Source organism: Athalia rosae, chromosome 2, assembly GCF_917208135.1.
Source record: "Athalia rosae chromosome 2, iyAthRosa1.1, whole genome shotgun sequence".
Taxonomy (NCBI): Eukaryota; Metazoa; Arthropoda; class Insecta; order Hymenoptera; family Athaliidae; genus Athalia; species Athalia rosae.
Genome location: NC_064027.1, coordinates 17,605,194 through 17,618,959, shown reverse-complemented (window position 1 = coordinate 17,618,959; position 13,766 = coordinate 17,605,194). Strand labels below are relative to the sequence as shown.

General features: G+C 36.8%; 1 protein-coding gene across 3 annotated transcripts in view; it reads left to right on the top strand.

The window, feature by feature from the left end:
- The window catches only part of LOC105684934 (tachykinin-like peptides receptor 99D), a 142,505-nt gene extending 130,222 nt beyond the window's left edge, over nucleotides 1-12,283 (top strand). Inside the window, exons 6-8 of one of the 3 annotated variants that reach the window (XR_007277203.1) lie at nucleotides 4,697-4,893; nucleotides 6,050-6,435; nucleotides 7,162-7,298. Coding sequence is in view for 2 of the 3 variants with exons in the window: in XM_048651100.1 (XP_048507057.1) it covers nucleotides 4,697-4,893; nucleotides 6,050-6,365 (513 nt within the window). In the remaining variant the exon portion in view is untranslated. The other 2 variants (XM_048651101.1, XM_048651100.1) reach the window with 2 other exon arrangements.
- The last annotated feature ends 1,483 nt before the right edge of the window (nucleotides 12,284-13,766 follow it).

The following is a 13,766-nucleotide window of genomic DNA, read 5'->3' as shown; positions in this document are numbered from 1 at the left end:
GGTAATTAATTTGATAAAAATTTATCATCGATAGCGAGCGTCTTCAGGTTTTATTGTACCAAAATGGCTCGCAAAATGGTGTTTTCTCATATTTTAAAACTTTGACCCAGATCGTATACGTATTTGCTATTTGACCTAAATTTGTTTTAGTGACAATAGCGAGTAAGCTGAAACGGTTTAAATGGTCTTAAAGCTTATCGTTCCGGTTAGCGGTGTTCGTCGGTGGATGGATCAGAGTACGGTATAGATTGGATAGCGTGAGAATGTATTTTTTGTTTGATTGTGAGTTCCTCGAGGAAAGCGTGCGGGGCGCGGCTATGCGGGAAAAGAGGTGGGAGAAGCCAATTAGAAGACAATAATGGGTATTTAACGTGAACCCTTTCTCGAACCAGTTATCGGGAATATTTCATGCACCTTACGCTCTAGTTCTCTTCATTATCAAACGTCATCTTTTACGCGCATATCTAGGACGTTTCAGTTCAATTCGATCAGAATCAGGTCTTCGCCATTTTCATTGAATTTAATTGGAACCCCTCTAGGCCGTAATAGCCCGCCTGGAATGTCCTCGACATTTTCCATCTCAATATTCTTTCGACGATCATTCGGTGCGAGAAATCTTTTCGATCAAAAAAACTCGTCTTTTAAATCACAAGTTCAAAATGGAAAAATGTTCAACAAGGATCTCATAAAGAGCAAGATGGCCACTGCGATGCGCCATACGTGGATCAATTCTGTTTGAATCGAGGTTTGGATTTATCGTGCCATTTCCGCAATTAATCCATCCTCACCATCACCTACAGTAGGTACGTATGTATGTAAATCAGATACGATCGTTTCCCGATATTCGCACTCGATGTTTGCAGTTCGATATACAATATTCTATCCAGATTGCAGTTATAATCGCGTGAATTTCAAAGTAAGCAACTTTTTACGTCGCCATCCGATCTCCGATAAAGCCCGCGCGCTGTCGGAACCTCGGATGATATTTTGTACGAGGTTTCCGTTATCGTCATTTCCACGTTTGGCACGAGAGACATTTATACCTTTACGATCGGCGAAGCCTGTAAGAAATGACGTGTAAAAACTCTTCGACGTTTCACTAGTCAGATTTGATTAAATTAGACGAGCGCCTCCGGGTTTTTCGTCTTTTTAGTAACACGAATATCGACTAAATGCCTAAAATACAAACATGCCCGAAATTCGCGCGATATTCTTCGGGCATTTTACCGGCCCCTGGATGTTTTTGGACCATCAAAGAAACGCTGGTCGGCATGAAAAAAAAAAAGCGGGCATCGCAGTTATAATAACATGTTGTTGCCCACAAAACACGGATTCCGGAGCTTATTGCTGGTCGCAAAGTACTAATGTTTAATAAGTGACGGGATAATATTCCTCCAGTGTACAAGAAAATCCACTTGAAAGCTCTCAGAGGCAAAAACAAGGGAGGACGGTTAGCTCTAATCTCACAGCAAAATACACCTCGAATGAAATTGTTGCCGTCAGCAATTCTCCAGCGGCCCTATAAGTCAGCCCATGTGTATGTGTATAACCTATGGCTGGCGATTTCATGAAACTTTAAACTGTCCGTATACGGGGTGTCCCATTTCAATCTTGCACCTGATTTATCCCGGAAAATACGCCTCCGATCGAGTATATTGAGTATAATAAAACTTTTAGGGTTCAAAGGGGAAAACAACTCGACGCTATATGTATATCCAATTTTCATATTACGGTATAATAACGCAAAACACCGCTCTCTATTTTTGCACCAACTACAGACGACCGTGGCATTCCTCGAAATTTTTCAAATGCGAAGAATAGGATGTACCCGAGGCGATAATTAGAAAATTTTCGCGAGCCGTCGTGAGCAGGACTTTTTGTACAGTACAACCATTCGACGGATGGTGTAGAATCGAGCAGTTAAAATCTTCAAAGATCTCCAACGATCTGCGAGATCAGATAATATTGGAACGGTGGAAGGTTTTCTCTGGGGGTGATTATTTGTCACAATTTTATTTCTCATTAACATCTACCAATCTCAGCTCTACGTCGAGGAAAAGTTATCCACTTGATCGAAGCTTTAAAAAGTTGAGCATCTCTCGGCGCAGCGACCGAATAGATGTAAACAGTCGAATGCAGCAGACGTCGTTAATCATTGGAGCAAAAAATAGGAGAGTAGGTATCACGTGCAGCGATCTCGACCACTTTGCTAATTTTTTAACACAAGTTCCGAGAGCACGGAATCCACACCACGGTACGCTGCATGGCACATCTATCGGAGCCCGGTATCAATTTATTTTTTATTTTCCTTTCGCAATTTTCAAAAGCCTTTGCAGCTCTTTCGCGCTCACAGCAGTTTGGGGCAGAACTTTTCTTCCAGTTTATCGGCAAACCACCAAGTTTCGCCGAAGTTCACTTTGCCGTGTAGGGTAATCGGTTGTACCGGAATATGTAAATTCGAGGTAGTAGTTTCCAGCACTCGAAACTGGCTAACTTAGCGTCAACCGGTGGCGACATATCGGCCCTTAAACTATTCATATTCAGATTTGAGGGCTCCGGTGGCAATACGGGGGTATGTCGGCTGGAAATTTTGTGCGTCTCACGTCACGTGTTAAGATTAATATCTTGGCAACGTTCTCCGAACAAGATGCAACCTATAAAACACGTCCTTATATACCTCGAATAGAACTGCTCAAAATCTGAGAAAAACTTTTTCGCTCAGTTTCCGCTCTGAATTTCTTCTTTCCTTCTCCTTTCGAGGCTACGAACGCCTTTGAGATCCTCGGTAATACATATGCATGTATATGTTTTTTTTTTTTTTTTTTTTTTTCTTATGAAAAACGAATAAGATTTATACATCATTCCGGAGTTATAAAAAACTGGAAAAAAATAAAAATCGTTGAGAAAAAAAAATCTAAACGATCGCTGTAATTTATTGCGATGCCTCCAAGATGTTATTTATTGTTGGTCCAACACTGATGACCGGAAGCGGTTGATCGATTCTTTTGTACCTGTTTTATCTTCACCTTATTGATTAGTAGATTAAGACCGAGTCTTCATTCTTCAGCGTACGCGGCACTCCATCGTTTCGGTTGTTTCGCTTAATCGAAGGGTCTCCTTTATTCCAAAAAACTCATTTTTATTTTCGTTCGCGTGAATGAGCGGCCGGGTTATTCGAGTGATTCCACAGTGGTCCACGAAGATTGAAACTACATATCTGTCTTTTCTAAAACTTCATCAATTACGGGCGCAGAAAATGTTGCTCATTAGATATGTAGCATGGAAATGCACTGCCGAGAAATATTTCAATTTTTGAAAAGGGCTGATAAAGGGTAGCGCAGTTTGCGGCAGAAATTCGCAAGTACACTCTGTTTGTTATACCTTGAGCCACCCGAACCCATTTGTATCTTTGTTTCATTCCTTGTTTTTATTTATTTGTTTTTTCTTTATTTGTCTTTATTTTTTGTTTTTATGTTTTTTCTTCCGCACGGCTGCAGCCAAACGAGCTCGAGAAGATAGTAGGTAGTACGGCATGCATAAATGTAACAGTCTGCAGTGCAGCAACACGTAAATATACAAACAAATATTGGTAAATACATAGACAGATGGATAAATAGATAAGACAGGTGTACGCGGCACACATGAGAAAAATAAAATCTTCCATCGCATGGCAAAAACCGTCACCCATGAGTATAACAGGGCTATTTGTCGTCGACGTTGTTCGAAATTGGCTGCAGAGGCGCGGGCGTAACAATCGTTAGATTCGCGAGATCGGATGTGGCATTGAGTCACGTGATGGTAGTTTTTTCAACCGACCGAATTTTCATGGATACACAAGACTGCTATAAAGCGAATATTTGCCTCGACGAATAACTGCGCCAAATTGAAATTTAGATCGATCGCGTTCACTTCGTTCGAAACAATTCTCATATAAATCGAGTGTTTTACCCTCCGAATTTCTCGAAGGACATTTTAAGACGACCAGAACCGAACGATAGCCGCCCAGATTTTTGTCCTGCAGCATCAATTGGCGTCGTTCCAGCCCGTGCTATACATTTACTATTTTCGCTTAAACACCGCCCGGAGGCAGACTACACTTGAAATCACATTTAACCTTGAGTAATGCGAGGGTGAAATTCTCTTCACACTTACACCACACCAGGCGGTGAATTAATGAATCTTTCAACTGTTCGTTTTTCAAGAATTTTTTCTCATGGGATACACGACCGATAAAACTTATCTACATTTAAACAGTTATAGAATAAATTCTTCTACCTCGTTAGATATGACATTCATTTTTAGAAAGTTTTACTTCTATAAATTGATTTACGAATGAAATCTGGAAAATTAAAAAGAGCCGACACGTTATTCTGATCCAGATTACATACTCCTGTCATTTTGTGCGACTCGAATGCCTTGCACGTACAATTAAATTATTTTGAACAGTCATACTTATTTTATATTCTTATTTACTTTGAAAAAGTTCTTTAATCTCGAATCTATTTCACCCCAACCGTTGCGTACTGAATTCTTCGAGACACGCGACTGATTTGGTATCTGCCCTTTGAAATCAAGATCCGAGATGTAGAAAAAAAAACTGCCGCGGAGCTGCGGTAATAAAATTCAACAGCTGTGCGGGTGTTTTATGATTTCTCCTCGGAAATAGAGGAATAAATGTGTGTCTCTTATGTTGCAGGTGGTCAAGATGATGATTGTCGTAGTTGTAATATTTGCGGTATGCTGGCTACCGTTCCACGTATATTTTATCGTGACCTCCTCTTTACCGGAGATCACGAACGAGCCATACATCCAAGAGGTTTTCTTGGCGATCTACTGGCTAGCGATGTCCAACAGCATGTACAACCCCATCATTTATTGTTGGATGAATTCGCGGTGAGTAATTAATCGAGCAATCGTGCCCAATTTTAATGAAGCATCGAACGTTGTGTTCCTCCGGGTTGTGGGTTCTGTATTTATGGGTGAGCGTCTCACCGCCCTTTTCCACACTCAACCGAAACCCAATGGGCTTGGCAAACCGATAAAATACAAACCCTCCACAATACCCATATAACATTAGGCTCCATTGATTTTTCCAACGTTTACGATGAAATTTAAACGTTCCTACAATTTTACTGCTGAGAGATTGAAAAAAATTGCTTTTTTTCTGGCACGGCAATGGTGGGGAAATATAGCCCGGGCTTATATACACCCTATTGGTATACCTACATATTTATATTTATCGCAAATCCATTAGATCGTATTGTTAATCTGACAATGAATATGAACTGATGGGGTGCAGAAATTATTCACGCATATATCAACATTGGAAAATTCTCACGAGTTGTGTGGATGCAGGTTAAGATTATAATTGAATCGGCGAGCGTCCGTCTCATTCTCCTGACGCGAGGATCGATACTTTGGTATTTTTTAAACTTTGAAAAGTTACAGTTCTTCTGGATTTTCGAGCCACGATTCTCTCTCCCCGCAAATCTCAACCGGGTATCTCCGTGGATTCCGGTTCGAAAGTTACTAATCACGCGACTAGTTGATTATCAGTATTGAAATACTTTGGGAACTGTTTGAATTAATGGTTCGGCGTTTTCATGAACTTCGACAGTTCCGATTTCTTCTACTCCGAAAACGTTACTTCGGAGTAAGTCGAAACTCTGCCTTAATTTTGACGCGTAATAACAACAGCCGAACTATCGATTCGGCTGTGATGATCTGATTCAATAAATTTTTTCACGATTTCAAATCGTTGAGATATTCTAGAACAAAATTTCGACTCCAAACCGTAAAAGCGGTACCCAAATTTAGCAGTCCTCGCCGTATAGGATCCAGAATAATTACCCGAGTTGATTGGGTCCAGTTGAGAGTTTTTCCATTCCCGTTGGACCGAGATATTCTTACAATTTTTTTCAACCAAATCAATCAATGACAAATCGACTGATGTCTGTTTTTTTTGTTTATGCATCGAGATCGATTCGAGATCGAATAACCGACCGTAGTACCTTACATGTTATGAGATGTAATTTTTGTTATACTTCAGATTTCGCCGGGGTTTCGCCCAATTCTTCTCCTGGTGCCCGTGGGTTCGGGTCGCGCCTGAGCCCTCTTTGTCCCGATCGGAAGCGGTCACGTCGCGATACAGCTGTACCGGAAGTCCGGAGGGTAACGCAAGAATATCACGGAACGGTACGTCTTCAACGTACGAACGACCTTGCACTTCGTCGTCCACTCGAAGCGAATCCCGGCTCGATTTCAACCTAGAGTTCAACTTCGATGTCGCTAATGACAACGCGACACAAGAAGCCGCCCAGCTTCGTCTACGCAACCCAAGTCCTATTCAGTTAACAGCCTGCTAGAAATTTGGTTTTTTCGTTCGCACCGATTTTGGACTTTCTTATTATTTTTTCGTTTTATTTTCATCCACAGGTTTGTAGTAACGTCGGTTCGACTCTTATTTTATTTGTTTACTGTCCATGCAGTTCTGTTTACAAAATATTAGTCTTATTTACGCTATATCGTATAATTATATCCATGCGGATATGCACTGTGTGTGAACGGTATTTTATAATCATCATGTTCCTACGCCTACACACTGTTTGGCTTTGACTAACAACAGATATTGCTCATGCAAATGGATATAATTTATTCATTGGAATTATACCGCGGTACATATTTCGTGGGAATGTCATATGCCGTTAACTGTGCCTAACACGGAATTGCTATGAGACTGCAGCATGCTTTTCCACCGACAAACTGATATTGTATAACTATTTTTCCCCCCTTTGTCCGTTTATTTATTATTTTTACGGTGAAACACATTTCGCCCGATATCCCCTAACGTTGGCAATATTGCAGCAGTTCCATTCATTACCTACGCATGTTTTTGGGGGACGAGCGTTTATACCTGAACCCACTTTTAACAAGAATTAATCTCCCGAACTTTCGCTACAAAATTATTCGTGCATGACGTCTATATCCGCATTTAATTTTACTAGCAATAAATCGAACAACAGCGAAGTTATCGAATAGAAAAAGTAGACGATCGAGTTCAAATTTTCACGTTATGTCCACGAAAATAAATTGGAATTACACCAAAATATGTCACGCCAACGATGTATCTAATTTCATAATTTTTTCTGCGATAAAAAATAGGGACGGTACGAATTCCATTGCATCTTCAATCGAGTCGAGGTGTGGTTGGTGGAAATGGCGGAGGTACGAGATTTCCGGCACATCATCGCGGTCACGGTAAAAGATGGAGAACATCGCAAAATAGAGGACACGTATCCTGACAAGAGCAAGATTCCTCGCAACAGCAACAGCGTGTTCACACGTGGATATGAAAGTACAATTTAGCGCGCCGCTGCGTTCCTTCGCGTTGTATGCGCTCGTTTCGCGGCCAGCAGTTTTTGATTTCGAGAGAGGAAGAAAAGACGAAAGAGAGGAATACATAAATAAAGGAATGAAAAGTTCCGCAACCAACCTACCGTAATTAAACTTACCTGCATAAGCGTTCGCCGTAATACTTCGTTCTCACGATGCAGAAGTTCAAGGTATAATTACATTAATCTTGCGGGGTGAAAATTGTGTACAACTGATCGTATCTAATTGTAGAGTACGAAACCTTAATAACTGAATCTTACGAACAGAAATTTACTGAAAAAAAAAAACATACATATAAAGGGCATTTCACGTCGAACGGGCCACTTTTTCCAAAATATTCTTTAAACTCGATGAAACCTTTTGACGTCTTTAGGGGTCTTAGAAACCATGCTCAGACCACTTAATCATGTCAAGAATCAAAATTGCCAAAAGCTACGATTCTATGCAAAAATTTCGGCTTTCGACGCTTCCGTTACTTCTTGAGAGGAAAGTCATTTTTTTTTTGTAATTTAAGAAAAAATTCAAAAATTGAAAAAAAAAATCTACAAATAATCTATGAAAATATGTTTATGCCCAGAAATAATACCTACATAAATAATAAACAATTTGACGAAAAATTTGGTGATTTTTTCATCACATCTTGGCATAGAACGGATTTTCGGCCCATTTTGAAATTTACAGGGGTCAAAGTGGAACGAAATAAGATAATTTTTGAGACTTCAACAAAAAATTTTCAAACATGGAGAGTTTTGAGAAAAATGAAATCGGAATTTCTAAGACGTGTTTTCTTGGTCATGCATCTTGTTTATAACAAAATGGATAATTTTACGCAAAAGTCCGGGCATAACTAGGATTTTGATGTGTCAAATCCGTAATTTTATCAATTATTTTTGCTGTCGAGACCACCGGACCGGAAATATTGAAAATAACGGAAGCGTCAAGGTTGCAATGTTTTCAAAAAATCTTAACTTTTGGAAATTTTGATTTTTGGCATAAATAAGTGGTCTGAGCATGGTTTCCGAGACCCCTCAAGATATCAAAAAAGTCTCATCAAGTTCAAAAAATATTTTGTAAAAAGAAGCCCGTTTGCCGTGGTATGCCCCGTATATACATTAAACCGTGTGAAAAAAAAAAATTTCTTATGAATAAACGTATCTCAAAAGTTTCTTTATCGCAAAAAAACAATTTGCCCTAAATCGCCCCTCGATATTTCAAAAATTAAGCTGCCGCTCAGGGGGGTCCCCTTTCGCATTTAAAATACATACGTTGGAAAAACAATTCATTTTTGATTTTCAAAATAACCATACCCAAGAATTTTTTTCCCAATTTTTGTTTATGTACTATCTTTTTAGGAAAACAAATTCTCTGCAAAATTGGTGTCTATAGTATTTATTTTTTCATTTTAACCCAATAGAAAAAAAGGTATGGAGCGTTAAACTCGATAGAAAAAAAGTTCAAAAGGAAACAAAAATTTTCTTTGACACGGTGTAATATGTATACATTGCTTACCAATAAATTGTATAAGAATCGGATTCACGTTGCAGCAATGAAATCACTTTGCACGTGCAAGTATAAAAGACCAAGGGCAAGCAACTGATTCACACATACGCTGTAATTCGCAATATACAAATATACACGCTTCATATAGTAAAGTGAGATTATCAGATGTAAAAAAAAAAATAATCCGTACGCATAAAAACTATTGGACCAATGACATATGTAGGGACATATATACACATAAATAAAATAACTTTCATAGAATTGAGTATCATTTTTTCTAACCAATTACCGAAATTATTTGATGTTAGATATTACATGTATAATATACATATGTACGATTGGAAATGTAAATGAATCTCTTGTTATATGTTAATCATAATAATAAAATTGATAGCAAAATTATTTATAATAATAATAACAATAACAACAATAACATCAACAATAATAACAATCCTAACATTATTAATAATAATAATAATGATGATGATGATGATGATGATGATGATGATGATGATGATGATAGTAATGAAATTAGTAATAACGACTACATTAATCATAATAATTATAATCATATTAGTAATAACAATAGAGGTGCATCGCGCGTGGCATTACTGACAAAACTTCACCACATGATAATTTCAAGTCGTAGCTGATGCGCTTAGCAAATTGAAAAACAATAATTGATGAACCAAAAATCTATTTATTGCTTCGCGCCGTTATGAGATAAAATAAAACACGGATATGAGAAATTTGAACAAAAGTTTACAGCCTCACGTCACAATGGACGTACGAAAGCAAAACAAAAAAAAAAACAATTTATCAAAAAAATTTCCGTTCACAAGCTGGTTTGACAGGATATTTATTCAAGTAGTAAACGTGGAGTACACAGATACCAAATACAAATTCAAAATGTGTCCTAATACGTGACAAATTTGCAGAAATTATTTCATATTGTGTATGTATATAATATTTTTAGAGTTAATACGAAACTATGACACAATGTAAGGTTTAATATGCGATGCTATTGTTCGCTGGTATGTACGTAACCATGTGTAGCATACTGTATATGTTATATACATATCATTATAAATCGATGTCCAATGTTGATTTTCTAATCCAACAAACAATAAGCATGTTCAACCCCAAGTGAGATGACGGACCATTAATGGTGAATCGTAACCGTGAAGGTCATTAAGGAACATGATTATTCAATGACAATATTTTATAAATTCTCTGGTTGATAAGTGATATGTACATGTACGGAGTGACTATCCCTCACTTTGAATAAAGCACCCGTTTAATATAAATGTATAGAATGTGAATATATGAAGTGGGCATTCCACTTGAAAGAAATTAGTCAGGTCTTGGACATTTTTCTGAAATTTTACATACGCATAGCCCTTGATAAGATAGATTTTTTTGACGGAGGGTTCAGTCATTAATTACACCAAATTCACCGAGAAATATGTATATATTTAATCGAAAGGTTACGCAAGTTTTTTTATTCAATTTTTTACAATGACGGATAAACGTTTTTGCTCGAAGATCCAACTCCTCGAGATTATATCTGTGCAAAACTTCAAAAATATCGCTAAGACCGACTAATTACTCCGTTCACGTGTAATTTCTGATATACGAATACATATACGAAAATCCGCTTCTCTTATGGTCTGAAAATATTACGCAAATTGATTTCCATAACGTCATGATGTAAAATACTATTAATAGTGCATTTGGTAAAATTTTCAGTACAAATTCTCAGCTATTAATGCGGGTCAAAAATACTCTGGGAAAACCAAACGCTTTCTAACAAATAATTGAATGTGTAATAAAGAATGTTACTCTAATTATTACTACAATATAGTCAATAGTGAATGAATTTAAAAATAGCTTTTAAGATTAGGTATGTATAATATAAAATATCCTACACGGTAATTCGATGATATATAGGTTTATGCATAGGAAAGTAAACTTTAAAGTTTTGAATAACGATTAACGATTTGCCGTCATGTATATTCTATAGATTTTTATTTACTACATGTACGGGAATAGAAATGAAATTTTGGATAATCCATTGTTATGCCGATATTTTTTTCTCAACGTGATCCCACAAAAATGAATAGATATATTTGAATGACGGAATGCATGGATATGCACTAACTGTTGACCAAAATCTTTCTCACAGGTATAAAAGTTTTTGATTTTCGACGCACGGTCATCTATGGAATGACAATGAATATTTCAAAAAATTTGTAAAAATCATTCAACAATCTCCAACTTGTAGACTGATTTCTAAACATGTATGTCCTTGATAGGAAAGTTCGGAATCTCAAATCGATGATGTATAAGCCGTTTGCTGGCATGCGGTAATTATATTAACTCAACTATTGTACATTTATTTTTAAAACTAAAAATAAGCGCTTTGAGCAACATTTGCAGATGTATGAAAAAAATTTATCAACATCTTGTCTCCTAGGAATATAATCAATTGAAAAATATGTATAACTATCAGTAATGTAACGACGTATTCAAGTATCTACTACGTAAATTGATTATTCAGAAATATTCCTCGTGATTTATTGGAAATGAAAAAGGCGGGCGGGGAAAAAATAAAAATTGCTACTCAAATTAAACTGTAGTACGGTAAAATAAAAACTGTAGATTTATGTAAGTCTTTTTTTATATGTATGTATTATAATAATTGAAGCCAAAACTACTCCAAACCGCGAAATTAAACGAAGTTACGTACACGAAGCGAATAATATGCACTCGAGTAACAAACCTGTTCGATTTTTATTGAAATATTCCGAAAACTTTGATAAACAAGTGTGTAAAATATTCCATTTATGAACAAACAGAAACTTCAGCCTTACCTACACACAGTAGCCGATCTCACATCATTACGGCTGATGCACGCAAGTTTAATATGAGAAACATACCGACGTTAGACCCGAATTCGATGAGCGTACGATAAGGGACTGAACGACCCAATAGCAGAACTGCTCAATACTTTGCTACTTATGTAGTTTAGCAGACAAAATCTAGCGTGTAAGTCGATTACGTATGTCTACAACAGCTAATTGCGATCCAAATCATATAGTGAAGAATGTAGAGGTACAACATGAATGCTTATTGGTCGATTAAATTCGTCCCACCGAGGAAACCTATCAACATTACGTATGGTTTATAAAAGAGACTATTTGTTTTTAAGGTACTCTTGAATTGAAATCTAATTTATACATAAGTACAATAAATACTATACATGCGTAAGCAGTCATAATATTATATACATGAATAAATTCTGTACCTAACTGTATAATCAACTATCGTGTACACCGCATGACTGTATCCTGGAAGATGCATTAATAAAATATCTTATTTTTTAATCAAATTATCCCTGAATTTCCGCTGATCAGAAAATCATCTCTCACTTCTAATTGTAAGACTGTTATAGGAACAACAAATATGCCACTTCATGTGATATAGGAATTACTTTATAGTCACTGCATGACTTCAGTTAGGAATCCTTTTGAGAGACTGTACACCCGAATACAAACTGTAAGTATTAATTCTTCACTAATTCGACGCTTTGATGTGGTTTCGCTGATTAATTATGCTGATAATATACCTAAACTAGATGCTGCGGAATGCAGCAACAAAACCGCAGCAGATTGACTGCATTGAAGTTAACGTAAGTTGAAAAGTTGAGAAGCTAGTTCATGGAAAGAAAAGTTTGGCGAAAATTGCGCTTTCGGATACAGAAAAGATTGAGCTTTAGATTGGGATTGACCGACTAATAATTTCGAAAACACTACGAATGCATTTGTATTTATGTCACGGGAATAAGCTACACTTTGCTGATCAGACTATTTATGGATATCATGCATAGATATAAAGGTCTATCTAATTATATATCTATGGATAGAATATTCATCGTGAATAAATGCAATGATACGTGGAAAAAATCGACTGTATCATAGATATATTGAACTAGATCGGACAAGTTGCTGGCAAATCGTAGTGTCGCGACATGAATGTAGTCGGCGCGCTCGGCGAAAATATCTTTTTTGAGGATTTCGCTTCAGGACGCTGTTTTACCCACAGAACGACCTGATACGCTATAAGTCACACGATTTCGCAAATTATTTTCTAGACCGATTGATATAATAATTCGACGTAGCTGTTCAACTTGACCGACAAATATGTGACCGAGAAAAATTAGCCATGTTATACACGGTATCCATAAATTTTTAACGTTAGATACAGGCTATGATACTGGTAACCTGTAAAACCTGAGGATTCTTTTGGAAAATGTGTGGAACAAAAGTTGCAGAATCATGAAAGGAAAATTCAATAACACATGATAATACCATAGATATATCGAACCTAATTTAGTTGAAAAATTCTGGGAAATTTTTTAATGCTTGATCTTCACTTTCATCATAGATATATGTATATCTATCTTTCTATTCTTTTATATATCAACCTCAAGAGTTGAAAGTTCGTTAATATTTAGATTCAAAGGTCGCTCGAAAACATCTTAAGTACTTTACCTTGGAGGATAAAAAATTTTAAGTGACTTTTAGAAATCAAAGTATCTACTGGATATTTGTGGTATCTTTATCGTTTATAACATAGAATGCAATAGACGATTGAGAAAAGAAACCGAAAAAAATTTAATTCTGCACGATTTTGTAAATTGTGTTAAAATCTTGAGTGACCCCTAAAAATTATCTGTTTGAGCTGATCTTCGGAGGAGGCTCTCAAAACATGTGTAATACATTTCCATAGGAGACGCAGGAAGAAAAATATCCGTTTTTTTTTGGGGCAACCCTAATCCATTTATGATAGGCTTATCGATTCGTAATCGAAAA